The 26,508-nt window shown below is 52.6% G+C and overlaps 1 protein-coding gene across 4 annotated transcripts in view; it reads left to right on the top strand.

Moving 5' to 3' along the window:
* The window catches only part of PLXNA1 (plexin A1), a 94,941-nt gene that overhangs the window by 31,303 nt on the left and 37,130 nt on the right, over window positions 1-26,508 (top strand). For all 4 annotated transcript variants that reach the window (XR_006180704.1, XM_042880523.1, XM_042880521.1 and 1 more), the window contains exons 4-10: window positions 6,461-6,601; window positions 8,773-8,873; window positions 9,869-9,992; window positions 11,986-12,139; window positions 12,742-12,841; window positions 20,018-20,132; window positions 25,693-25,893. Coding sequence is in view for 3 of the 4 variants with exons in the window: in XM_042880523.1 (XP_042736457.1) it covers window positions 6,461-6,601; window positions 8,773-8,873; window positions 9,869-9,992; window positions 11,986-12,139; window positions 12,742-12,841; window positions 20,018-20,132; window positions 25,693-25,893 (936 nt within the window). In the remaining variant the exon portion in view is untranslated. The remainder of the gene's footprint in view (window positions 1-6,460; window positions 6,602-8,772; window positions 8,874-9,868; window positions 9,993-11,985; window positions 12,140-12,741; window positions 12,842-20,017; window positions 20,133-25,692; window positions 25,894-26,508) is intronic.

Below are 26,508 nucleotides of genomic sequence, written 5' to 3'. Positions count from 1 at the left end.
CAGCAGGAGCTTTCCTCCAGCCTTGGAGGTGTGCCTGTGTCCGGGAGCTGGAGGGGTCAGGGGGAGCTACCTGCAGTTTCCATCTCAGCCCGCTGATAGCTGACATGTTGATTTAAAAATGAAAAAAATAGGAAATGTGTCTGTGACTTTCCCACTGCCTGGTACGATGGATTGCTTTCCCATGAAGCACATTAAACAGTATATAATTTGTCACTGAATTCACGAGGCATTCTGCATGTCCAGTTCTGCTGCCTGCGTGAGACATTAATATTTAATGCTGTCAGTATGCCGTGTGTTTTTTCAGGCATTGATTTCTTTTTTTATTACTTATCAGCTTCCCCTGACCCATCAGGTGTGATCTGCCCATTGGGATCAAACAGCAGCGCAGCGGTAACGAGAGGAGCGATGCCGGTGTCAAACAGGTGACACAGGGTGCACCCAGGACTGCCCTCCTCCCTGCCGGGAGAGGGTGGGTTTTGTTTGTGTTGATATGCATTTGCAGCAATGTGTTACTGCAGCACGAGGCTTTGGGGCTGCATGGTGTGGAAGCGATGGCTATTGGACCTGAGGTGGGGGCTGTTCCCAACTCCACGTGGGGCTTTTCCTGCCTTCTGGTGGCCCTTCCTTGAGGACAAGGAAGCAGCTCCTCTCTGCTGTGTTGTTGTTGCAGGGAGCAGGAAGGAAGCAGCTATTTTCCTGGGGACGATGCAAGGGGAAGGAGCAGGAGGATCAGCTGTTCTCTGGTGTGCTGCAGCTCTGGGAGCCTCCTGTGTACTTTCTCCCCATGCAGCTTCAGGCAAAGCTGCCTCTTCCCTGAGTTTTGGGCTTCCCAACAGCTAGCTGGGAAGGGAGCATCTCCTGTGTCCCCCTCACGCAGTGTCCTGGTGCTGGGATGTGGAGGATACATTCTTAGTCATTGGCATAGTGTTGCCTTGCTCAGGTTGCATGGGGAGAAGAGTTGTGTTGCCTTTTTGATCTGGGCATTGGAGCAAGTAGGAAAATAAACAGTGTTTTGGGTGTGCAGGAGTGTTGCAGGAGAGATACTTGGACTGACACCCATGGGACAGGAAGCCAGGCTGCTGCTGGTGGTCTCCTTGCTGCTGAGGAGGTGAAAATAAAAGTGTTGAGTGCACACTGGAGAGCCAGCAGGGATGGCCATGGCAGTGGGGATACCCACCTTCCTCCCAGGGTAGTGGCTGTGCATTGCTGGGTGCTGGGCCCATCCCCTCACTGGGTCAGCCCTGAATGATTCTGATTGGGAAATAATTGCAATAATAAGAGAGATATTTTGCTCCCAAGGAATGAGACGATATAAACTGGGCACTGAGCCAGGAGAGTTTTGAAGGGCAAAGCTGAGAAATCAATGGCTTGAGACTGCCGGAGCAGCTGGTGGGCTGGGGAGGAGTGGTGCCCATGCCTTGGTGGGTCTCAGAGCAAGTGTGGGGCTCCAGGGGGGCCTTGGGGCTCTCACCCCACTCTGTGGTCTCCCCACATCCCTCTTTTACTGACATTTGACTATCTCAATTCCTTACTGGAGGCTGCAGCTCTGGCACCGGGTCCTTCTCTCCAGTGGTTCAGTTTTCCTACAAAATGATGCAAAAGGTCTTAGTGAGAGCTTTTTGGTTCCATCAGAGCTGGTTGAGTTGTGAGGTGGGCTGTGGTTCTCCATCCCTTCTGCTGATGGGGCAATTCTGACTGATGCAGCTGCTCCCAAACCTGTGCTTCCCGGAGCATCCTGCTCCAGGCAGCCGCCTGCTCGCTCTAGAAGCTGAATGGGTAACTTCTGCTGTAATCCCTCTTTCCCTTAGACACTCTTTGCTTTGCATTCATGCTTTTCCTGCTCTTGGCATGGAGCTGGTAAGACTGTGGTTTTGGGTGAGGGACCACCTGGCTTTGGGAAGCTTTGCAGGCAGCCTGCAGCCCCTCCAGCTATATCCCATGGCAAAACCTCTCGTCTGCCCTCAGTCCATGTGGCTGAGCTCTTGGTGCCACCACGGGGACGTGACAGCCGTGGTGACATGCACTGCAAATGCAGTGTCACAGCTAACAGTGCAGGTCAGCTGCTGGGATTTGTCGCTGTTACGGGCGTTGATTTAGATTAAGTATCTTCTTGTTTTTTGCTTTATTATACTGATATAATTAAAGTTCCAATATTCTCTGGCTCACGGCAATGCAAGGCCTAGGACGTGAGTCTTGCTTGTATTAATCTTTATAAGTGGGTTGTACTGAATGGTAGCTCAGCTCACCCTTTGCCCTCAGTGTGTTATGAGTGCGGAAGCAGCATCTTGGCCCCGTGCTGCCTGCTGACATCTCCCCGAGCTCTGCGTGCCCCCAGAATGCTGTGTCAGACCCCCAGAAATACTCAGCTGCAGTGCAGTGGCCACGGGGGAGTCATGGGCACATTCCAGTGTGGGGCAGCTGCTGCCTGCCCAGGCTGCATTGCTGGCATTTTTCTGCTGGGATGTGGCAGGAAGGCATCTCCAAATCCCCCTTCCTGCTGCCCATGTCCTTGCACTTCAGTTCTCTTTGTCTATGCTTCCTGGCAGTGCTGAGCCATCCCAGCAGTGATCCGCTTGGTGCTCATCCTCACCTCGCTGGATGCAGGGTTTTGGTGACCTGAAACACAGTGTTCAGCACCACATCCTCACCTCGTCCCTGAACACTTGTCCCTGCTGTTGTCCCCAGCCAGCACCCCCTATCCAAAAGCACTGTCTGCATCGACTGTGCCTCCCCGAGGACAGCTGATGCTGCAGCCTCACAGCTGCTTCTAGTCCTGCATTTTCGAGGTGGCTGAGCAGGGATAGAGGGGGGAAAGGAGCGTTCCTCCTAGAGCAGCTGATGCAGGAACCTCATTTTGGAAACTAGAGAAGGGCATGCGGGTGGCAGCTGCTGTGCTGCTGCTCCCTGGGGCTGAGGGTGCGGGGAAGGCATGTGGGGGTGCTGGGGGCCCGGCTGCCTCGGGGTGAGCCCAGGCCACATGCACAGGGCTGGACATAGGATCCTCTGCTTCCTGCCCTGAGCTGGGCTGTGTGGTATTGGGTGACGCTCCCCAGCAGCTGTCACCTCCGCCCCAGGTTGGCTGGGGCCGAGCAGGTCCTGTCTGGCCTTGGGGAGCTATTTTGCATGATACTGAGGTTTCTGCGGCATGGGGACCCTTGGGGCCCCCCGTGTGTTGTCACCCTCCACTTGCAGTCCTGGGCTCTGCAGAGCTGTGGCACAGGGCTGTCCCTGCGGGTTTACCACTCGCTACATCCCCGGTGAGTACTGGGGAGAGAGCGGGGAAGGCTTTGAAACGCGCTCCTGTAAGTAAGCCCTCCTTTCTCCTTGCCTGTCAGCGCTGTGCGAGCCCCGTGGAACTGGAAAGGGTCCCCGTGAAAAGGCTACGGAGTGTGTTTGAGGCAGATAAGTCCCTGCCTTTGAAGTGTGGCAGGCGGGCGAAAGCGCCCTCCTCTTGTCTCTCCTGCCAGCCGCTGAGCATTAATCACAGCGCGCGCAGATAAGAGCAGAGCACAAAGCGTCGCCGAGCACTTCTCGTGCCAAGAGGAGGGGGCTGCCGGCAGCGGGCAGGGGGTGGGAGAGCCAGGTGTCCCCCTGCAGGGATGTGGGTGACTCCAGCTCCTCTCTTGGTCACTGTCTGTGCCGCGGTGCCGTGCAGCTGTGCCGTGCAGTCTGCCCTGGCTGCTGCTGCTGCTGCTTGTTAAATCCAAAGGCAGCCCTGGTATGTTGGCAGCCGCTTTCCTCACCCGCTGTGCTCGCTCCCCACCCGCTGTGCCTGTGCTGGGGCTGAGCTGTACAGCGCCGGGCTGCCCATGGCTGCTGTTGGGTCCTCTCATCTCTGCCTGCAAGGGGTAATGGCCTCTGGTTGACCCAGGAGAGGTTTGGGTTGTCTATCGGGAAAAATACTTCTCAGAAAGAGCGGTGATGGCGCTGCCCAAGGAGAAGTGGAATCATTAGTCCCTGGAGGTGTTCCAGAACCTTGGAGATGTGACACTAAGGGATGTGGTTATGGGCATGCTGGGGGTTGGCATTGGTGATCTTAGAGGTCTTTTCAATCTTAATGATTCTATGGTCTCACCACCTGCCTTGCCAAGCTGGGTAGCTTCTCTACCCCGAGCTGTGCACGTTGCCATTGTAGGTTCCTTGAAGTCGTATAGGTCAAGGGATGAAATACACAGGCTGGGAGGAAGATGGTCTAGTTTTTGGGTGGTCCTGTGTGGAGCCAGGAGTTGACCTTATTGGTCCCTTCCAACTGGGGATATTGTGTGAAGAAGAGTGCCTGGGAGCAGGTGAGAAAGCAAAGGGTTTATTTAAGCAAAATAAGTTTTGCTCTGATGAGTGTTTTTTTTTATCCACAACTGAATTTCCAGCTGTGTGCACAAACCACCAACTTAATTTCTGTGGTGTCTTCTACCCAAGGGTGCTTTGCTCCATTCATCCATCGTCAGCCTCCCTGTCTGAAGCCCACACCAGGGGGCCATGACTCATCCAGAGCTCAGGGGTATGACAGTGGTTGGGATGGTGCCAGCTAGTAGAGGCACCCCAATGCCTCAGTGGGGCTGGAGAGAGGCAGTAGCATCCTCCATTTCATTGCAGCCCTGTGACTCCTTCCAGCCCCATAGGAAACAAAGCTCAAGCCTGAAGCAGCCGGCTCTGCTGCGCGGAGACAGGTAGAGCAAGGGCAGGAATCCAGAGCGAGAAATTAGTGCAAGTAATTATTAGTATTGGGTAATTATATCAGCGTCAGGATGAGGAGAAAGGTTAATAGATTTTTTTTTTTTTTTGGTAAATGTCTTTTCCCCTGGGTGGAAGGGAAGCAGGGTGGGCAGGAAGGCACGTGCTTCCGAGGGGGCTGCTCTGATTAAAGCACATCCTCTCCCCCTGCCCCAGCCACCGCCGGCCCCGCAGGTGGGCATAGGCTGGGAGCAGCCCCATGCCAGTAACTGATGCTGCTCATCTCATCCTCTAGCTTTGGGAAACCGCCGTCCTATGGCCCAAGCAGCCCACCCAGGTCTTCAAACCTCATTTTGGCTGTCCCCCAGACCTGCAATTAGAACATCCTCAGCAGTGGGAGCTGTGTGCATCGCAGACCCCACCGGAGCGCTCCGTGTGCCATCGCCTCTTTGCTTACAGCGATTATTTTTAGGTCCTTCCTGGAGCCTCAAATTAACTGGAAGTGCTTCACGTCTGTTGGTTTTTTTGCTTTTTTTTTTTTTTTTTTTTTTTTGATACATCTCTTTCTCTTTCCCAGCACTGCGCAGTGCAATAATGTAATGGGGAAATTACCCCGCTAGTTAAAAATTACTGCCAGTGCGACATCCACCCGTAGATCTATTTTAGAACCAGGGTAAAACTGTATCGATTCCTCTGCGCCGCAGCTACGGCCCATAAAAGGGCTGGAAAGGTGCATTTGTCACGTTGCCATAGCGAGGGATGGATGCTGCTGCTGGGATCAGTAAAAACCCTCCTCTGGGGGGACCTTGGGTGATGCTGGGTGCTTTGTGTGGGATGTTCCCTGTACAGGTGCTGGGGGTTTGAGCTCTGATGTTGGAGTGAGGTGAATGTGGTCTTGAAGCTGTGGGCATGAAGATACCCCCAGAAGGGCGGGTGGAGGCTTTGGGATGGGCTTTGGGCATCTCTTGGGTTCTCAGCATGTGGTGGTATGTGGCATAGTGATGATGGGGAGCGTGGTGTGGGTGGGTCTGGCAAACCATGCTGAAGGACAGATGACCTGTTCTGGGTTATCGTGGAGGGAGTGTCCCTCAGTAATGGGAAAATGGGCGTAGAGGTGTGCAGCAGGGGAGGGAAGCAGAGAAGGGGTGTTTTTGGCTGTGGCGTGGGCTCCAGCAAGCTGTATCTGCCTCAGTAAGGCCAGTCCTGAGGTCCCTCCATGCACTGCTGCTCCCCAGCTGCTCAGGGGTCTCTTTTTTTAATTAAATACATTTGTTTTGTAAAATGGCCTAAAAATAATCCGGGACTGGTGCATGCAGGAGGCTGGCGGTGAATCAAAGGCGTCGCTCTAATTAAACGGGCCCCGGTTTGTTTGTGAGCCGCATACATTTCCATGCTAATCAGCTGCACAACAGGATCTGGCTTTCCCAGCTCCTGATTGGGAACGTTGCAAATGGGGAGGGGGATTGGGAAGACAAGGCAGTGATTGGGACGAGATGTGGGTTTTTTTGGGGGGGGATGGGAGGAGAGAGGGTTCTCCACAGCCCATCCGCTTGGGTTGGTGTTAGCCGGATATGTACATCTCACCTGTGGCTTGTGTGTGGTCCTGCTGCTGCTGGGGGAGTGCTGAGGTGATGATAGGGTCTGGGCTGCTTTGCCATGCTCAGTGGCCACAGCTTGTCGCCTCCAGTAAGGGATGGGGGGGCAGCATCCCAATAATGGGGCACTTTCCCCACCCAGGCAGAGGTGAAGGGTGCGTGGGTCTGTGCTTATTCCTTGCTCTCTCCTGCAGATCCTGGTGGACTTGCCGGCTGACAGGAAGCACCAAACGCTGCAGTATGAGAACGTGGTGGCCCATGAAGGCAGCTCCATCCTGCGGGACCTGGTGCTGAGCCCTGACCGCCAGCACCTCTACGCCATGACTGAGAAGCAGGTAAGAGGTGGGGGCTGCAGCCCCCAAAGCCACGCCGCTGCCACATGCTGTGTCACTTGTCTTCCCCCCTCTCTGTTCCCTGCTGGTGGCATCCCTGCTCTGTTCCGTGCTGGTGGCATCCCTCAGATGCACTGTTGTCTTTGTTGCTTTTGCCCTGATGTCCAATCTGCACTTTCCTTCTTCATCCTTTGATGTCTCACTGGGGACAACCCCCTGCCCGACAGACACTTGCCTACTCACCCTAATGGCTGGGAAGGGCAGATGACATGCTCTCCAGGCTCTGGCCCCAGCTGCCACCAGAGCTGCCCAGCTACCTCTGTCCTGCCTCAATCATACCACCTGGGAACACTCAGCTCCTCCCTACTCCCCCTTGTACAAAAACACCACCTCAGGGCACATCTCCCAGACATGGCCCTTCTGTTCCTCTCCTCCCTGTGGTCCCTGCCCCGGGCATTAATTGTTAGTAGCAGCTGCTCGAAATCCCTGTGCCCCAAGGAGCAAGGACTGCTGTGAGAGCTGGCATCCCTGCTTGTGGGGCTGTGAACCTCCACCCTGCCCTCAGGCTCTGCAGGTGAGCAGAAGCTCCTTGCTCTGAGCAGCCTGTTCTCTCTGGAATAGCTGCTTTTGCACCCTGGGGCAAGGGGAGCCATTGGCTGGAGCTGGTACAGCTGATATGTCCCCAAACTTCCATGTGTGCACCTCTGTGCCTACTGCTGCCATCCCCAGTTCAGAGCTATCCAAAGCAACAAATCTAACTCGGGCATGGGCATGCAGCTGTCATCCTGAAAGCGTGGTTGGTGCTCACGATAAGAAGTTTTAGTTGGCTGTGAGAGAGTTTGCATGCTCCTGGGCTTGCTGGAGAGCCTGCTGCTACAAGTTAATCCATCAAAGGGCTGCCAGCACGGGTGAGGTCCCCGCTGCGTCAGGGCTTTGTGCCGAGCAGCAGTGGCACTTTTTGGAGCTGTCGGGCTCCTGTGTGGTCACAGCCTCGTAGCCTGGCCTTGTCTCCTCCCCATATCCAGCCTGGGTGGCAGAGGAGGAGAGAGTCCAGCCCAGGGGTGGCAACTCTGTGCTCCTCCCTGATGAGAAGGAGATCAAGGGGCTGTTTTTTTCCCTGAAAACCAATTCTGTGCTGGTATCTCAGCCCCAGCTCCTCCTCAACTTCTCTTTGGGAAGCTTTTCTGCGGGCAGAGCGTTCTCAGCCAGGGTTATCTCAGGAATGTCTCAGGAGTTTGGAGTTGTGCTGGGCGCTGCCTGATGGGAAGAGGTGCGCATGGGTGGGAGTGCTGCAGAACTCCTGGCCACTGGCCCGGGGCTTTGGAAGGGGAAAGGATGCTGGAGCAGGGCCTTGCATTTGTCTAGACAGCCCCACGGGGATGGCAGAACCTTTTCCCCCCTCCTCCCAGTTCCTGTCTCTGGTTTCTGGTCTGCTGCAGGAAACCTGAGGCTTTCCAGGTGAGGCAGAAATTGTGGGCTGCAAAATTCAAAACAAGGGCAGTGCCACACCACAGCTCGCAGCGGAAGTCTCCCAGTGCTGTGCCCATTGCTCTCTCCACCCTCTGTCTTCCTCACCGTGGAGCATCACAGCTTTCCCTCCCTTTGACAGGAGCTCCTGGGATTGAGGCTGTGTTTCTGGGTTCTGGAGAGGAGGGGAGACTGGGGAAGCAGAGGAGGGGAGGAGCTTCCCAAGCCTCCATCCTGTCCCCCCCACTTCTCCTTCCCACTCCTTAATAAAAGCTTCTCTCTTCCCTACTGCAGCTTGGTGTTATCAGAGTGCTGGTGGAAAGTAATTAAATGAACAGTTGTAACAGAGCTCGAAGGGCTCGGAGAATGAGGGGATTTTAATCAAATCTGGAGGAGCAATTAATAAAGGAGTGGTAACCCTTTCGGAGCAGGACTACCAGCTGCAGGGGTGTGTGGGAGGCATTGGAAGCTGTGGTGTCAGGGCTGAGCTATTCCCCAAACTCTGCAAAGATGAAGGTTTCCTCATTCTGGCATTGCTGGGCTGGCCAGGAGATGGTGGTGGTTGTTCTTGTAGAGTTCCCAGACTCAGAACTGTGATGTCCAGGGCATTTCCCAATGGGAAGCCATGGGGTGGTGGATCCATTCCCTTTGAGTCCTTGGTTTCCTAGCTGTTCCCTTGGGCACCCCTTCACTGCCTTTTCCCACAGGTGACGCGGGTGCCGGTAGAGAGCTGTGAGCAATACGAGAGCTGTGAGCTGTGCCTGGGCTCCCGGGACCCCCACTGTGGCTGGTGTGTCCTCCACAATGTGTAAGTACCAGGGCTGGCGCTGCGGCCACGGAGCTTTGCCGACTGCATCCTTCCCACTGCTGTCCTGCCCCTCATACCCAGCTATGGGGAATGGAGCCTCTGCTGTTTCAGTTCTGGCGAGGCTGTGCCTTGAACACTGTGTTCAGCTGTAGGACCTTCGCTGCAAGACATTGAGGTGCTGAAGAGTGTTCAGAGAAGGGCAACAAAGCTGTGAAGGGTTTTATGAGGAGCAGCTGAGGGAACTGGGATTGCTCAGACTGGAGCAGAGGAGGCTCAGGGGAGACCTCATTGCTCTCTACAAGTGCCTGAAAGGAGGCTGTGGTGAGGTGAGGGTTGGCCTCTTCTCCCAAGTAACAGCAATAAGATGATAGGATAAGTTGTGCCCAGTGAGGTTCAGGTTGGATATTAGGAAACATTTCTTCTCAGGAGAGGTGAGGTACTGGCACAGGATGCCCAGGGAGGTGGTGGGGTCACCATCTGAAGGTGTTCAAGAACTGTGAAGGTGTGACACTAGAGGAACATGGTCAGTGGGAATGGTGGGAATGGATTGATAGTTGTACTAGATGGTCTTAAAGGTCTTTTCCAACCTTAATGTTTCTGTGATTTTATGACAGGACTGTAAGACGTGTGCGTTGTTCACTTTCTCTCTCCATTTTGCCTAGCATTTAATTAAAACACTTCCCATAATGAAATAATGTTGTTGCAGAAAGCGTGGAGAGCAGCGGGGAGGGAGTCATCTGCTCCGTAAAGGAGGTGATGGAGCATTGCAGGCTGCTCTGTAGGGGTTGGGGAGCTGCGTGTGTTTGACAGGGATGCTGCAACAGAAGAGGAGAGGGATGTGAGCATGGCTGCGCTGTAGCAGAGGTGCTGGCACAAAGGGAAAGCGGAGCTTCTGTTCTGACCTCAGGCACCGGAGGCCCATTGCTGGGCACCTCATCCCCCCATTGGGTATTTCTCAGCTTCTCCTCCTCACTGTGGTGATTTCATCCCCCCAGATGCTCACGCAAGGACCGCTGCGAACGCGCAGATGAGCCCCAGCGTTTTGCCTCCGAGCTGCGGCAGTGCGTGCAGCTCACCGTGCAGCCCAGGAACATCTCAGTCACCATGTCGGAGGTCCCGGTAAGTCCTCAGGGCTGGGAAGGCAGCGATTAAGTTAAATAACGAGCGACTGATAGGGAGAAACGAGAAGAGAGATCTGATACAAATAAAATGTAGGGGATTGATGAGGGCCGGCCTGTTGCTGGATGCAGATAATAAAACTGTTGATTACTATTCAGAAAAGATGGAACCAAGCAATAAATGTTTCTCCACAGTATAAATAACAACATCAGATTTGCCATTTGTAGGCCAGAGATCCATCTAGCTCAATATCCTGTCTGACAGCGGCCAGTAGTAGATATTTTGGGATGTGACTTAGATGCACAGCTCACTGCTCTGTCTGTGCAGACAGAAAGGATGATGTACTTCCATGAAGTATTTTCCAGGCCATTAGCACTGTAAAGAGAATGCAAAACAGCGTATACTAGCAATAAACTTTTGCAAGCTGCCAGGTCTGGATGTCTGGCACTCAGGAGTCCTGAAGGAGTTGGCCTAAGAGTTCCTTGGCTTGCAGATTGAGCTTTGTAATAAAGAAGTGGATGTTGAGAAAAGTCCAGCAAGCAGAAAAGACTCTTGTTGGAAGGGCACGTGGGATGACCCAAGTGGCTCAAGATTGCTTAGTTTGACATCAAGCTGAGAAAAGCTAGTGGAAAAAAATGAGGCAGGATACAACTGATGGAGAATCAAGGATGGGAATATAATTAATGCTAGTCAATGTAGTTTTGTGTCAAACAAACCACATTTTGTTCTTTGATGAAATTATGACTTGAATTAGAAGAGGGACTGCAGGGATGTGATGTCTCTAGACTTCTACAAGGCATTTGACTCGGTACAACACAACATTCTGATTAAAAATTAGCATTATACAATATTGATAAAGCATGTGTTAAGTGGATTAAGAGCTGGCTCCGTGACAGATCTCAAAAAGTCATTGTCAGAGGGGAATTGTCACTGAATGGAAACATTTTGAAAGTGCTTCTGCAGGGATTGGAGTGCAGCTTTGGCTTTTCATCGGTAATGTGGAAACAAACGCGGAATTGCAGCTGATGAGATCTGCAGAGGATGCTGAGACCAACGGAGTGGCGTGTTATGGGGTGCTGGGGAGATCCCCACGGGGTTTGTGCTAGCTCAGTGGGGAAAGTGGATTTGATACTGCCAGGTCTGGACTTTGAGGAGTAAGGCTGGCTTTTGAGAGATGTCCTGGGAAGTGGTGATATTGGAAAAGATCCCAGTGCGCTGATGCCAGGAAGGGCTGCTGGTGCTCCCTGGGCATTGCTGGGAGGAATTTGTTGCTCTCTCTGGGGCTATTTCTGTGCCTGCTAGCTGCCTGTACCGTGGGGTCTGCTGTGATTAGTGCTGGGATGCAGCACTCGGCCGGAGACAGCTGCTTAAAGGAGGCTGAGCACCTTCAGTAAACAGCATGTAAATGAGTTGGGGCTGAAGAAAATGCCTTCCAGTGAGAGACTTCCCGAGCTCAATCTGCTTAGCTTATCAAAAAGGAGATTAAGAGGTGACTTGATTACAGAGTATAAGTGCCTTTACGAGGAGCAAATATCAGGGACTAAAGGGCTTTTTAATCTATCAAGGAAAGGCATAACAAGAACTAATGGCTGGAAGCTGAGAAAAATTCAAATTAGAAATAAGGCAAGCGTTTTGTAAAGTGAGAACTGCTGACCCCTGCAATGAATTTGCAGAGAAAAGGGTGAATTCCTTCCCTCTTGATGTCTGCAGAAGTAGATGCTTTTCTGTAAAGCATTCTTTAGCCAAACACTGGGCTTGGTCTCTGCAGAGAGGTGAGACATAATGGTTTGTGGTGCAGCAGAGGGCAAAGGATGTGATGCATTCAGGATTCTAAGCCATTTGCATCTGCATGGGGTCCTGCATGGGGACCATGTGTGTGGACCGGGGAGAGGTGTTGCACCCCTGGTTTTCCTGTTGGCTGTTTGCACACAGCAGACACAAAAGAGTCATTTTGTTAGCTTCCTAAGGCCGTGCTCCATGTTCTCTCCCCCAGCTGGTCCTGCAGGCCTGGAACGTCCCCGACCTCTCGGCGGGAGTCAACTGCTCCTTTGAAGACTTCACTGAGTCCGAGAGCCGCATAGAAGATGGGAAGATCTACTGCAGCTCTCCATCTGCCAGGGACGTCATTCCCATCACCAGGGGCCGTGGTGAGCTTGTGTCCTTTGTCTTGGCTTTGCCCCATAGGCAGACGCTGAGGAGAACAGTCCTGTGACAGTGATCCCCAGCCCCAAGCAGGGTGGAAATGGGTTCTTGGGGTGCTGGAGTAAAGGGACATTGCTGCTTCTCCAGGAGTGGTGCTTTGATGTCCTTGCTCTTTTCCAAGCCGTGGGTGCAGCTACATGCTGACACAGTAATGTTCAGTGCAGCAGTCCTGCAAAGCCTGTACATGCCAGCCTCATTCCAAACCTGTGGACAATTTCTGTAGATGTCTATGGACACTGCTGGCCATGGAACTGTTAAACTCTCCTTCAGTGCCACTCTCATATCCCAGGGCAGGCATCTGTCCCTGTGCTGTAGTTGGCTAAAGGGGCTTGATGCTGCTGGGCCCTGCTGGCCCACTTAGTGGCTGGGCGGATATGGATGGGCACTTTTCCTTTTATTTCTAGATTTGGGATTTTGTTAATTAACAAGAGTGGATATTGTTGCCCAGATTCTTCCAATCCATCACAAGCCGTGTGCTGAACACATGCCCTGGTGTTCATTTCACTGTGTCATTTCTGATGCCTTCTTCTGCCTTGTTCTCTCTCAGGAGATAAGCGGGTGGTGAAACTCTACCTGAAATCTAAGGAGACTGGGAAAAAGTTCGCCTCTGTGGATTTTGTTTTCTATAACTGCAGCGTCCATCAATCGTAAGTGGTCTGGGCTTCGTCAGTGTGCTCTGGGAGCAGATGGGCTGGGCAGTGTGAGACTTGATCAGAGAGATATCCATTTGTGGGTGCTGATGTTGCAAGCAGAAAGGAAGGTTGAGCACAGCAGTATTGGCAGCGAGAAACCTCTTTTTGAAAACCGGGGCAGTGACCAGAGAGCTCACAGTTGGTTTGGATGTGTGGGAACATGCAGAACCAGGGCAGAACCTCACTTAAGAACAGGGCTTTCGGTTGGAAAAAGCTTTGGAAGAAAAAGCAAATTTACTGCATTGCAGACTGGAGCAGTCCATGTGACTGAAAATGCCAAGCATCTTGTTATTCCTGGAAACAGTTAATAGGAGTGAGTTGGCTAGGCAAAAGGAGAGCCTGTGTTTTCCTGTGACAGTACCTGCTTCCCAGGCTTGCTGGAGGGAGGGCTGGAAAGTTACAGCAACACTGAATGGAACATGCTGCATGTCGTGGGGCAGTTACCCAAGAATTTCCTCAGTGGAAGTAATTGTGAATTTGCTTTCTTGTCAGGCTGCCTTGAAATCTACTCTAAGCGTGGGTCTTTAGGCAGTTTGAGATATGCATGTGATAAAATAGAGGAGGTGGGGATTATTGATGTGCTGTCTAAGCACAGTGTACAAGTCTACCAGGCAGCTGCTGATGAGGTGCTGAGGACACTGTGCTCGAACTGCAGGCAGAGCGTCGGGGAAGATGCTGGGGTGTGTTTGGGCAGAGAATTTGGAGCTGGAGAATGCGAGCGATTTCATTCTGCTGCCAGAAGCCTCCCACGGATGGTGGTGCTCAGACTGATCAGTAATTACAGATAAGCAAATGAGGAGTGATCTCTTTGGGGCAGCCTTTTTTGTGAAAGATCTAGTCTGGCTTAGGGGGTTCCACTGCTGATGGCTCTTTCCAAGCATGCTCAGCGAGCAGGCTGCATTTTGCTTTTTGATCAGGGAGAAGCAGGTGAGCTGCAGGCACTCCGTTGTGCCGGCTGCTCCAAAGGGAATGAGTCAGAGGACCTCTGCTTGTGCTCCTGCTGAGGAGCAGCATGCTGCTGAAAAGCTCAGGGTGTGGAGGCAGAGAGCAAAACAGAAAGGGCCAACGAGCAGCCGGCCATTCAAACCTCCTGCATCACAGCCCTGGGTGCTGGGAGAGGGGCTGTGCTTGGGGAGTGCTGCAGCAGTGAGCGGGCAGCCTGCAGACTTGACTTTCTCCCTCACCTTGACTCACGAGATGAGCTTTGTCTCCCTTCACGTCTTGTGGTTTCAATAACATTAGCTCAGCTTTGGCTCAGGATGGCTGCATGTCATTATTTTGCAAATCAAAAAGCAGATGTGACTTTTATTTTTCTAAATGAAAGCAACAAGACTTTTCAGTAGGAAGAGGATCAGATTGGTCCAATTGGGGCCACAACATTTTGGTCCAGTGGGAAAAGCTGGCGAGGGAATTGGCATTTCTTTTTATGTGCCTTATATAGCAGCAAAAGAACCCCCCTTCCCCAACAAACCTACAACAAAGAGGCCTGACTGATTTATTACTGCGTTGATGTTTAATTTTGGGTGCATTATTTAAAAAGGCTAATTATGGATGCATTAATATTTATGGGCTTCGGTTGGAGCTGATAGAATAGTCCGTGTTCTAGGCTGGTGAACATTATTATTATTTTCTTTACATCAAGAATTTTAGGGTTTGGAGGCAGTTTTAACTGTGTGACCCGCAGTCAGATCATAACCAAAGAACATGACAATATCCAGGGTGATGCAATACTTTTAAATACCATTTGCAGACAGGCGTCTTTAATGGATCTCTCTGGAGTTAATAGCCTTTCGGATCCAGGTTTCATATTTTGTGGAGGAAAATCTATAAGTCAGCTTGATATATTCTGCATTGGGAACAATATGCTTTTCCATGAGGCTAATGTTTTTTTTTCTGTGGAGTTCTCTGATTGCCATACATTATGTTTTCCTTTTTTTTTTTTTTCTTTCTATTTATTTGGTCGGCTTTGGTTGGGTTGGGAGCCAGAGGCCTGAGTGTTAAATCATTTCTCAGCTACAGATAAAGTGTTTGGACTGGTAGAGGCCCTGGGCTGCCTTCCAGGGACAGCCCTTTGTGTCACTTGCTATGAGGGGACTGTCCCCAGCACCCTGCAGCATCGCCCACGCCGGTCCCATTCCTCAGACCAGCCAACGACAGCAGTAGACATGGGCTGCACTCAGTGCACCTTGCCCTTTTGCAAGCTTGGTTTACTTTTTGTTTCACTTTGGAAGAAGGAACCGAGCAGAAAAGTCCTGAGTGTTTGTTCCAAGCTCCTTGCCATAATGTTTCAGTCCTGCAGGCTTTCGTTGGTTGCCCCTTCTTGCACTGATTTGCCTTGTCTAAAGTGCTAGATGCAGACTAAGATTCTCAACTTCTATGTGTGGTTTTTAGAGGGCATGCAGGTTCTGTGCCGGATTACAGGATGCTTTAAAGTGGATGCTGGCATCCCTTGAAAATTTTGTCACCAGCTTCTTTAGCAAGGAGGTGTGATTTCTCAAATATCATCAAGTGTGGCAGTCACAGCAGTAAGGTGAAGCCCCTGGTGCCTGGAAAAAAGGCAGTGTTGTACCCATTGTCAGAAGGGTAGAAACAACCCAGGAAACTACCAGCCTGCCAGCCTCACCTCTGTGCTGGGGAAGATCCAACAGCAGATCCTCCTGGAAGCTATGCTGAGGCACATGGAAGAGAAGGAGGTGTTATGGGAAAACCAGCATGGCTTCTCCAAGGGCAGATCCTGCCTGACCAATCTGGTGGCCTTCTGTGATGGTGTAACTGTACCAGTGGACAAAGGAAGAGCTGTCGATGTCATCTATCCAAACTTCAGTAAGGCTTTTGTGACACGGTCCGCCTATAACATTCTTCTCTCCAAATTGGATTTGATGGGTGGACTGCTCAGTGGATGAGGAACTGGTGGTATGCTCGTACCCAGAGAGTGGTGGTCAGTGACTGCATGCAGATCTGTGACAAGTGGTATCCCTCAGGGGTCAGTACTGGGACGAGTGTCAGTGATACCGAAGGATTGAGTGCACCCTCAGCAAGTTTGCTATGTGTCTGGTTGATGTGCCCAAGGGGTGGGATGCCGTTCAGAGAGACTTAGGCTGAGCAACAGGAGCAGGGGAACCTCGTGAGGTTCAACAAAACCAAGTGCAAGGTGTTGCACCTGGGTTGTGGCTTCTGCTGCTGTCAGAACAAACTGCAGGATGTAAGGAAGGAACACAGCCCTGCCAAAAAGGACCTAGAGATACTGGTGGGTGACAGCTGGTCATGAGCCAGCACTGTGCCCTCACAGCCCAGAAAGCCAACTGTGTTCTGGGCTGCGTTCCAAAGCAGGGTGGCCGGAAGGTCAGGGAAGTGATCCTGCTCCTCTGCTCTGTGCTGTGAGACCTCACCTGGAGGTCTCACAGTGTGCTCATCCAGGTCTCACTGGAGTGCTGCATCCAGATGTGGAATCCTCAGTACAGGAGAGACATGGGCCTGCTGGTGTGCATCCAGGGGAGAGCCACAAAAATGCTCCATGGGATGGAACACCTGCCTACAAGGACAGGCTGAGAGAACTGGGGCTGTGCAGCCTGGAAGAGAGAAGGCTCTAGGGAGACCTGAGGACGGCCTTTCAGTATCTAGATGGGGGCTGTAAGAAAGAAGGGGACAGGCTCTTTAGCAGGGTCTGCTGTGACTGTAAATAGGGTAGGAACATGGAAAAGGGTGTGTAGGGGATTCATGTGCTGTGAAGCAGCCCTGGGCTGGAAGGCACAGCTGCACCAGAGCTGCTCCAGTAAATTCGCACCACTTTTCAAAGACACCTTGCAGCAGAGCCTTGCTTCCAGCTTTGCAGGATTAGAAGGGTGAGTAGGTAGGCAGAGCTTGCTGTGATTGAAAAATGATCAGGGTTTGTTTGTGGTGAAAACAAATCACTTCCCCGTGAGAGTGGAGAGGATGAGCCTTGTGCCTGGCTCATGCTGCAGCCTGTAGAAAGGCAAGGATGCTGGGAAGGGAGTTTCACTGTATGACCTTTAAAGGTCCCTTCCAACTCATGATTTTGTGATCCTGTATGTGTGGTTCAGGGGTATTGGCTGGGCAAGGTTGGGAGCTCCTGACTTTGTTAGCAAGGGTCTGTTTGCTAAGGGCATGAAGCAGAGCTGGGCCCAAATGCCATGCGTTGCTCTCATAGACTCACCTCATGGGTGTGTTCCCTTGGGAGCCTCCAATGGGGCACTGATCAGGCAAACACGTTTGAAGACCTTTGGGTGCTTTGATAGTCTGATGAATCTGCCTGTGTCCAGAGAGCTGTGTGCAGATGCTGAGGTCATCTTTCTAAGCATTACTCTTCCACTTCAAAGCATTCCCTGGGAAATGAGTTCCCTTTAAAGATAAAGATGTGATGTCGGGCTCTATGGTGAGGGGGAAATCCCTCTGCGATGCTCACAGAGAGGGGAATTCCTTGGGATGTGGAATGGGGGCCAGAGGGCACTCCTTGCCCAGCCCTCTGCCTGCAGAAACCAGCTGTTTCCAGGGACAACCAACAGGTATGTGTTCCTTCTGCATCCATGTTTGCTGTCTGGATTTCCTTTCTGGAAACCAGGGGCTGTGATACCAAGAAGGGAGCCAGGCAGACTGGGAACTGGTGCCTGTGCGGTGCTTGCGTTCTATGTGCTTATGCTGATGGCACTGACCTCGTGGCTATGCACTGCTGCAGCTGTGACCCCTGTGTTGATGAACATTGTGAGGGTGCATAAGAGCTCCAGGAATGGTCTGATTGTGCTGAGCAGCCCCAGCTCCTCCTGTGGGCCGGCTGGGAGCTGCCTGCTACACAGCTTCTGCTCTGCAACCCAGAGCTGCATTTCCAGATGCTTACAGATGCTTCTCAAAGGCACGGCCAGATGGCTGCGAGCAGTTAAGGAAGTGTATTTTTGTGCTTTACCACTCATGAACTGCGAGGCAGTCACTGATCTGGGTGTAGGATGGCACTGTCCTCTGCTTCGGATCACATTTGTTAGGTCACGTTTGCGCCTGTGTCCTTTGGCTGGCACAAAGGGAAGGGCAGAAACGTGATGTCCAAAGATGTGCTGTCCCTCTGCTGCTCTTTGTGGGGAAGGATTTTTGCAAGCAGGCAGCAAGCCCAGGCTTGTCCTGGGATGGGGAATCTGCAGAGTGATCTGGAATTCCTGGAGAGGCTGCACGAGAGCGTCAGCACAGCCGAGGCCATGACCTGCTTTCCTGCCCTCTTCTCTGCCTTCAGTTCTGCCTGGCCCCTGCGTGGGCTCAGAGGAGCATTGGGGAGTGAGCTGAGGCTCGGTGTCTGTGCTGCATCCTCAGCATCAGCGTTCTGTCTTGCTTCGAGGAAGGGGGGCTTCGCATGCAGGAGAAACTCCCTCTAATTATCAGGAGTGATGAAAGCCTCTTAGGCAAAAAGTGATGAGGGAAAAGTGCCTGACCGTGGGAAGGAGAGAGACAGCACAGATGGCATCGTGCTGCCAAGCAACCTGCTCCTGTGTGGGAAACAGACAGCAGTGACAAATGGACGTGCTGGGGATGCAACCCGGGCCCCTCCGTGCAGCGCGACCTTGGGCAGCCATGGGCATGGAGCCGTGCCTGTCCCACAGCAGCACACCCAGCCTCATACCAGCAAGTTGCTCACCTTGCTTAGAAGAGGTCTTGGGCTTCAGTTGCTGCTCAGCTCCTTGTAGGACTGCTGGGTTAGGGTTAGCAGAGAGTTGGGAATCATAGCGAGGTGCCCAGGGTGACAGAGTAGAACAGGATCAAAGAATGAATGGTTTGGGGTGGAAGGGACCTTGAACATCATCCAGTTCCAGCCCCAAGCAGTGGGCATGGACATCTCCTACTGGACCAGGGTGGGCTGGAATTGGGGTTTAGCCATGCTCCTGGTACCAAGTGCTTTGCAGAAGCTTTGGCTGATGGGTTGTGCTCTGTGCAGGCTGTACATACAGCAAAGATGCTGTGTGGTGAGGTGTATGAGGTGAACTTGCTGACAGTGGCTCTTGATGTCCTTAGGTGAATGGAAAGATGAGGTAGGGTGTGAGAATTGTCTGCAAGGATGTGGGCTTTAAAGGCAGAGCTGGGTATCAGGAGTGAGCTTGGAAGAGGAGGTTCTGTGTGGTATGTCTTCACAGGATGCCATGGCTGTAGGAGCATCCATGTCCATTAACAAGTGAGGGGGGCAGGGCAGCAGGTGGTGTGCACTAAGGTCAAATGGCAGAGGAGAGCTCTGGCTGGCACGTGATGTGCCCTTGCCCTGGCAGAACAGGGCTGGGCCAGGCTTTTTACCTAGGATCTGTGGGGTGCCTCACACAGAACAGACCCTATGGCTAGAAACCCCCCTGCTGCCTGTACCTCCTCCTCTTCTGAATAGCCTCTCAGTGCCTGCTGTGCTTCCACCAGGGTTAACCCCTGCGTTCCCTCCCTCACTGCCTCCACTCCTGCATTTCCCTGCCCACCAGCCATGGGGGGTGAGGGCAGGAGCGATCCCTGTGCTTTATGTGTGCTCCCACCCTGTGCACCCCCATCCATCAAAGCAGCCAGAGCTGGGAGGCCACGGCTGTGCTTTTAAGTCGAATCTCTGCAGCTGAAATAAAAATCGCATATATTTGCATAAGGAGCATCTCAATTAGCATATTTGTGGGTAAAGCTAAAAGGGCTGTTCATTTGGAAGTGAAAATGTGAGCGAAACATGGAAATGACTTCCAGCCCCCTTTGCAAGCAGCTTAATTAAATATTTCCTTAGTGTGTGCGTGTGGATTTAGGAAGGTATCGCTGTACATGCAGTGGGGTGTGAAACCCCCAGGCAAGGAGCCGCGGCCCTACATGGTGTGCAAAGTGTGCATTCAGGCACTGACACCGCTGCCCAGAATGGTTGTGGGTACCCCATCCCTGGGGATGTTTTGAGACCAGGTTGGAGGTAACCTGAGCTGGTGTCTGATCTAATGGTCAGCAGCCCTGCCCATGGCAGGGGGGTGGAACTACACGGTCTTTGAAGTCACTTCCAACCAAAGCCGGTCTATGATTCTATAAGATGGGGAGGGGGAGAGAAGCTTATTGCTGCTGCTTAGCCCCCAGGCAGATGCAGATGCCCTTTGTTGTATTTACCTAATGCTGCTTTCTCTGCTCTCTCTGCAGCTGCCTGTCCTGTGTGAATGGCTCCTTCCCCTGCCACTGGTGCAAGTACCGCCACATCTGCACCCACAACGCCGCCGACTGCTCCTTCCTGGAGGGACGGGTCAAGCTCTCTGAGGTAAGGCAGTGTGAGCCAGCTCTGCTCTGCTCTCCCTGGCCTGCAGGGAAGGGTTTACCAGATGAAAAGCCTTTGAAACCGTGTGCAAGCTGTGTCTGGAGTGCTGGGCTTGTCTGGGAAGCAAGGAGGGAGTGTGGGGGAAGGGCTGTGTGAGCTGAGCAGTGCCGGTGCAGGGGCTGCTTGGGAATCCGGGCTAAGTCAGGAAGCACTGTAGGCTGAACCAAGACAGAAACAAAGGCAGAGACTCTTAAGCATTTCCTTTGATGTTTTTGAAGGGAGCAAGCTTGAACTGTCACTGCAGAACAACTTGTTTTCAGAGAGAGGAAGGCTTAAAGCCATAAAACAAACCATTTCGCTGCACCTCACACGTTCTTCATCTGTAATACTTTACTAAGAAGCATGTTTTGTGGGGCCTTATCCTGTGGGATCCATGCCACCAGCTAGGGAAATCCATCACTCACAGGGCATCTGCAGGAGAGCCGTGCTTCTGCACCCTGCCCACATCGCAGTTTGAGTTGTGAAGGGAGAATCCTGTGCCTGGAAGGTAGCTGTGGTGATCTGTCTCTTGTAATTTGTACCTTGTGTGGTCTCCCTCCATACTCAAGCTGTTGGGTCCCCTTTGGTTCAGGTTGTCATCCTCTCTCTGTCCCTGTGCCTCAGTACTGGGCTTGGGGCATGCATAGAGTTAGATGGAGCTGTCTGTAGCTGTGGTGCCCTTAGCCTTATTACTCACTTCCCTCTTGCTTTGTCTGTCTCCCTCCTGCTTTCCTGGCTGCTCCAAGCTCCTCACTGGTGCAGGTCAAACTCCCAGCAGGGAACAATCAATTTTTTCCCTTCTTCCTGCCTCCCTCTTCCATCACTTGAGAAGCTCGAGCCTTCCAGTGGGGGTTGGGCCATTACTTAGCCAGAGCCGCTCCACCAGCAGCGTGATGGCTCTTGTACTGGGGACAGGATGGATGAAGCAGCACCTTTACACGTCTTCCTTCCAGCAGTTGAAGGAATAGGCAGGAGGGGAACCAAATTGTTCCACAGTCTGATAGTGATATTACAAGGAGGAATGGCTATAAACTAAATGAGAGGAGTTTTACGTCAGAGGTTAGGAAGAAATTCTGTACTCAGGGAGGTGAGGCACTGCCCACAGTTGTGGGTGCTCCACTCCTGAAGATGTTCAAGGCCAGGTTAGATGGGGCCCCTGGCAGCCAGCTCACAGCAGAGGGGTTGGAATGAGATGATCTTAAAGCTCCCTTCCATCTAAGCCATTCTTTTGTAGTATGATTCTTCCCTGTTCACTGTGGAAAGCCAGGGCTCCTGGTTTTACTGCTTCTCCATGAGGAGCTGCTGGATCTTCAGGGGACATTTAGGGTTTGTAGCCTGCAAGCAGATGTGCTTGGATCTCTACTTGGGGTCTCCAAGTTGTGCACCTCTGTGGTGTTCGGGACTGAAGGGTGTGGATGGCCAGCCAGAGTTTGGAGGCACATCTGTATGGGGCTGTGCTGGATCTCATCGGCATCATTACTGTGAGCATGGAGCTGAGCAAAGCCTGCTCACAGCCAAGTGCATCTGGAGAGCTGGAAAAGCCCAAGCATTGCTCTCGCGTGTGGGTAGGTGGGGTTGGCACTTGCTATTTCAGCACAGCAACAGGAAATGAGATGCTGCTCATCACCCAACCAGGGTGTCGTTGCATGGGATGTGCTGTGGCCCCACCAACAGTACTTTGCATGCTTGTCCCCTTGGAATTCCCTAAATGAGAGAACAGCGATGGCTTTCTGCTGGCCCTTCCATCACAAATGACCAAATTCCACGTTTTGGCACCTTCTCTGCCGCTATGGTTCGAGCACAAGGAGGCTGCATCTTGCTTGTTGATGCTCAAGCGTGTGCCACACAAAATGCATCACGCATAGGCCATAACCAGCCCAGCTCAGCGACCCACACAAAGGGGAATTATGTAATATGAGAAGATTAGAAAAAGCTGTTATCTCCCAGCTTGTGCCCTGAAGAAATCTGGCGAGGGTTCAGCCTGTCCTTGAGGTCGCCTTCCCAGCCAGCTCTGTGCTTCTGCAAACAGGATGCTCAGCGCTGGCTGTTCCCAGCAGCTCTGGTGTGTGTGGTGGTGGGCAGCTTCTGGGACTCTTCCCCCATCCCCTTCCAGGCAAACCAGTAATATCCCCCTCATGTTGTCTTTGGGACGCATGCACCTTTCCCAGGGGACAGCAGTTGTGCCACTTCCGGACGTAGGCAGGCTGTGCCCCCGCAGACCTCTTGGTCACCCCAGGCTCTGGAGCAGAGCCTGCCTTGAGGTTTGGAAAGCCTGGCTCTGCTTGTTTGCACTTTGGTGTGGCCTCAGCAGTTCCTGGCAGAGCACCCTCAGATTGGCCACAGCTGTGGGCTGTGTGTTGGTGCTGGGATCAGAAATCTGCCCTTTTCCTTGGGTAGGGGCGACCTGGTGCCAGACCGTGGCAATGCTGGACAAATTAAGAGCAGCTGTTCAGCCCGATGCTCTCTGTGGGAGGATGTGTGACTCTCGGTTATTTTAGGTAAGATCTTGTCTGTCTGCAGTTCATTTGGCAGGAGTGTGGTAGGTACTGGTCAGAAGAGGCGCAGAAGTCTGCCCACACCAGGGCTTAACTGAGCATCTGCTGCTTCCCACTGGCGCCTGTACTACAGTGGTGTCATTCATTTCTTTCTGGGTGTTGTGCAGGAAAAGGCAAACCAGTGCATTGCCTTGGGATGTTACACTGAAAGCGTGGGGTGCTTGGGCTCTGTTGTGGGATGTGGCAGGGAGGAGCTGGGTGCAGGTAGGAGCCACTCTGCATGTCCATGTGCCTGGAAATGGTAGCAGCAGGAGGGATGTCCCTGGCTTCTGTGGCTTTGAGTCCTCAGCTCTGGAGCCTTTGATTACTTCGCATTCCCGGAGATCCTCATTCTCTGTGGCTTTCTCTGGGGGTGAAGCAGTGGGAAGGGAAGGAGAATAATGCAGCACTGGCTGCTCTCCACTTGTCCCCACTTGCAGAGCACAGTGGTGGCTGGGGGTGTGAGCAGAAATGGAAAAGGAATGCTCCCTTCCCAAAACACTGTTCTCTGAGACATTCCCTGGTGTCTTCCAATGCACAGCTACCGTGTAGGGTGAAAGCCTTGCAGCATGTGGGGACCAAGTGTGTTTGTTGAGTCTGACCACGTCCTACTTGTGCTTGTTCCTCATTCCCTTGACTGGTGGAAATGGCTGAGACCTGGAAGACTTCTTGAGGGACCCTGAAAGCCTCCAAGGAAATGATGCTTTGACTTGGTTGGGAAGAAGTCTGACCCTCTGGGTACTGTGGCAGCTGGAGCAGAAGCAGTGTTGGTGAATAACTCATTCAGACCTTAGGTGACTAAGGAAGGTGGCACCCAAGATAGGTAGAGCATGTCCTGCCCTATAGCTGCCCCAGCTGTTGTCACTAGGGACTTGGGCAGGTTGAAGCCAGCCCCATCCTGCCTTCATCCCTGTATCTGGTGATACAGCTGTGCAGCTGGAGCTGGGAGTTGCCAGAGAAGCCCAAACTGCAGTGTTTGTAGCATGACTCTGCCTCTCAGCTCTCTAAGCAAACGTAGGCATCTTTGTGATGTTCTCATCCTGCTAGTAAAACAGCTTTAATAGGAGAAACTGAGTTGTGTAGTGTTTGGGAATGGTGGGAGAGGGCATCTTGCTTTGCTCTTCATCCCATAAGTTTGTACATCGTTTGAGAAGAGAGTCTGTTTTCTGCAGGAAAGCAAGCCATGGGGACTGGACAAAGCTTTTCCAAGGGCTTAAGTGATAGGCAGAGTTCCGTCAGCTGTTTGGATGACTTGTAGGGGAAGTGAGTTGTCCAAATGCCCCCACCCCTCCTGCCACCCCGGGAGCCAGGCAGCACTGCCCCAGCACCCACCAGCACCAGGTGCTTCCTGTTTGGGAGCCAGCTGAAATTTTTGCTGGATGAGACAGTGCTGGCAGCAGATGCAGAGCATGTGATGTCGCGGGGGGACTCGGCTCCGACTCAAACCACGAGTCAGCAAATCGGCCCCATGTTTATGCGTACATGGGGAGAGGGATGTCTGTGCCTGCTACCTTGGGTTTGCAGGGAGCCTAGGGTCTTGTAAACATCCATGGTGAGCCCAGTTGGGTGGATAAACTGTTTGCTGCCCAGGCTGGACCGAGAGCCATCAGTGATAATGGTAAAATGAGAAAGTGGCAGCACTGAGAGCAACCGTCACTGTGCTGAGGATCCCCAGCCTGGCCCTGCTTTCCTCTGTTTCTGCATGTTCTGGGAGCAGATAGGTTCTTCCCTTAAAAACTGTGCTTTTGGGGAGTACAGGCTTGAAAAGAGTGGGAAATTGGAAAAGCGAGATAAGTTGGAGTTTTCTGTTAATATTTGCTAAATTAAATGATTTTTAAAATCTCTCCACAGCATTTCGAAGTCAGGCTGATCGCAGCCTGTGGGATAAAGCCTGGAGCTGTATGGGGTCTGGCCCAGTACGGTGCCAGCGGCTGGGGCTGGAGCTGCCCTGCAGCAGCAGTTTCTGGTTTTAAATGAGTCCTTTCAACACACGGAATTCCCCCTCACTGTTATTTTGGGCCAGTGCTTCCAGGAGCCGAGACCCCCGGCAGGCTCTGCAAAGCCGGCGTGGGATTGCATCAGGCTGCTATTGCCCAAGTGGCATCCGTTGGGGATGCCGAGCTGTTTTGATGCCTGAGCTCATTTATTTTTGCTCCCTCCTGCTCCCCTGTGCTCTGTGCACACAGCTCCCCCGGAGCAGCTGGGCGCCAGCAGCTATTAAAAGCTGCATGGAGATCCCCAGGGAGTGGGGGGCTGTCAGGGAGAGCCTTCCTCACAGCTTGGACTCACTGGTGCCCCTCTGGAGCCGCTGGTTTTAGGCACCGGCCATCAGGCTGCCCTGATTAAGCTGCTTTGAGTTGGCCACAGAAATAGCAGAATTCAGTACGGCACCACAGAGTCATGTTGCAGAGGGACAAAAGGGGTAAAAGTCTTTTCTGTCTGTTCATGGACAAAGGGGATTGGAGGCCATGTGAAGCTGGAGAGTGCAACCTGACAGGGCACAGCCCAGAGAGCATTAACTCTGAAGCCTACTGACCTCATTGACGGCAGAAGAGCCCATCTTGTTGATGTGCCCAAACAGCAAGCTGATATGTTGCTGTCTCAGTCCCAGGTGCTATAGCTGATCCCCTCCTCACCTCCCACAGCCAGGATTAACCTGTAACGTGGAAAACACTTGGTTCACAGAATGACAGAATCACAGAGGTTGGAAGGAACCTCCAGAGATCAATGAGTCCAACCCCTCTGCCAAAGCAGGTTCCCTACACCAGGTTGCACAAGTAGGTGTCCAGGCGGGTCTTGAATATCTCCAAAGAAGGAAACTCCACAACCTCTCTGGGCAGCTTGTTCCAGTGTCCCCTGCCCCAATGTTCACTTCTGGTTTTCAGGGCTTTGAATTCATGAGGTGATGATGTGGTGTGCTCAGGGTGACCAGGCCTGGTTTCCTTGCAGTGCTCTGCCCTGCTTCATTGCTGCCCTTGCTCTCCTTGCAGGACTGCCCACAGATCCTGCCCTCCACCCAGATCTACATCCCAGTGGGAGTGGTGAAGCCCATCACCCTGACAGCCAAGAATCTACCACAGCCACAGTCAGGCCAGCGCAACTATGAGTGCATCTTTCACATCCCTGGCAGCACCACCCGTGTCACAGCTCTGCGCTTCAACAGCACCAGCATCCAGTGTCAGAACACCTCGGTGAGTGCTCCGTGGTGTGAGATCATGCAACATTTCTCTGCCCAGTGCATGCTTCATTTGCAGGCTGTTTGTTCTTGTCTGCTACATGGCCAGGTGTGCTTTCCCTGGGGCAGGTGATGGAGACTTTATGATGTGGGGGAGTTCCCAGCCTGTGCTCTCTGCTGCCCTGCATCCAGGTGCAAAGGGAGGATGCTGTGTGGGGTTGTTCCGGATGGGATCAATACTTCTGCTGCCCCAGGAGACTCACCAGGATTTGAGAGCACTTCCAAGGAAACTCACTTTTGAAAGCTGAGGAAAGTTGCCTGGGCCAGGGCCAGCTGGCCTGGTTGTGTCAGAGCCACGCTCCCCTCCCCTAAGCCTCCCTGACCTCAGAATCCAGCCAACACCTTCTTCATGTCCCGCTCTATGTTTATTCCTCCCACTTGTTCTGTCCCTAAGCGAGATGAGGTTTTGCAGCCGTGAGAGCATGCCCCTGCTGTGTGGCCATCCCACGTGTGGAGCATCAAGCCCCTGAGCAGACAGAGCTAGGGTATTAAATAGCTGTTCCCTTTGGGGAGATGGCACTGCTCAGCTGCATAACTGCCCCACTGGGCTCTGCACGAACATTACTTCATC

Source organism: Lagopus leucura, unplaced genomic scaffold (assembly GCF_019238085.1).
Source record: "Lagopus leucura isolate 7727_CA_CO unplaced genomic scaffold, USGS_WTPT01 Super-Scaffold_100026, whole genome shotgun sequence".
NCBI classification, from domain to species: Eukaryota; Metazoa; Chordata; class Aves; order Galliformes; family Phasianidae; genus Lagopus; species Lagopus leucura.
The sequence above is the reverse complement of the archived record's forward strand: the minus strand, read 5'-3'. Positions and strand labels throughout refer to the sequence as shown.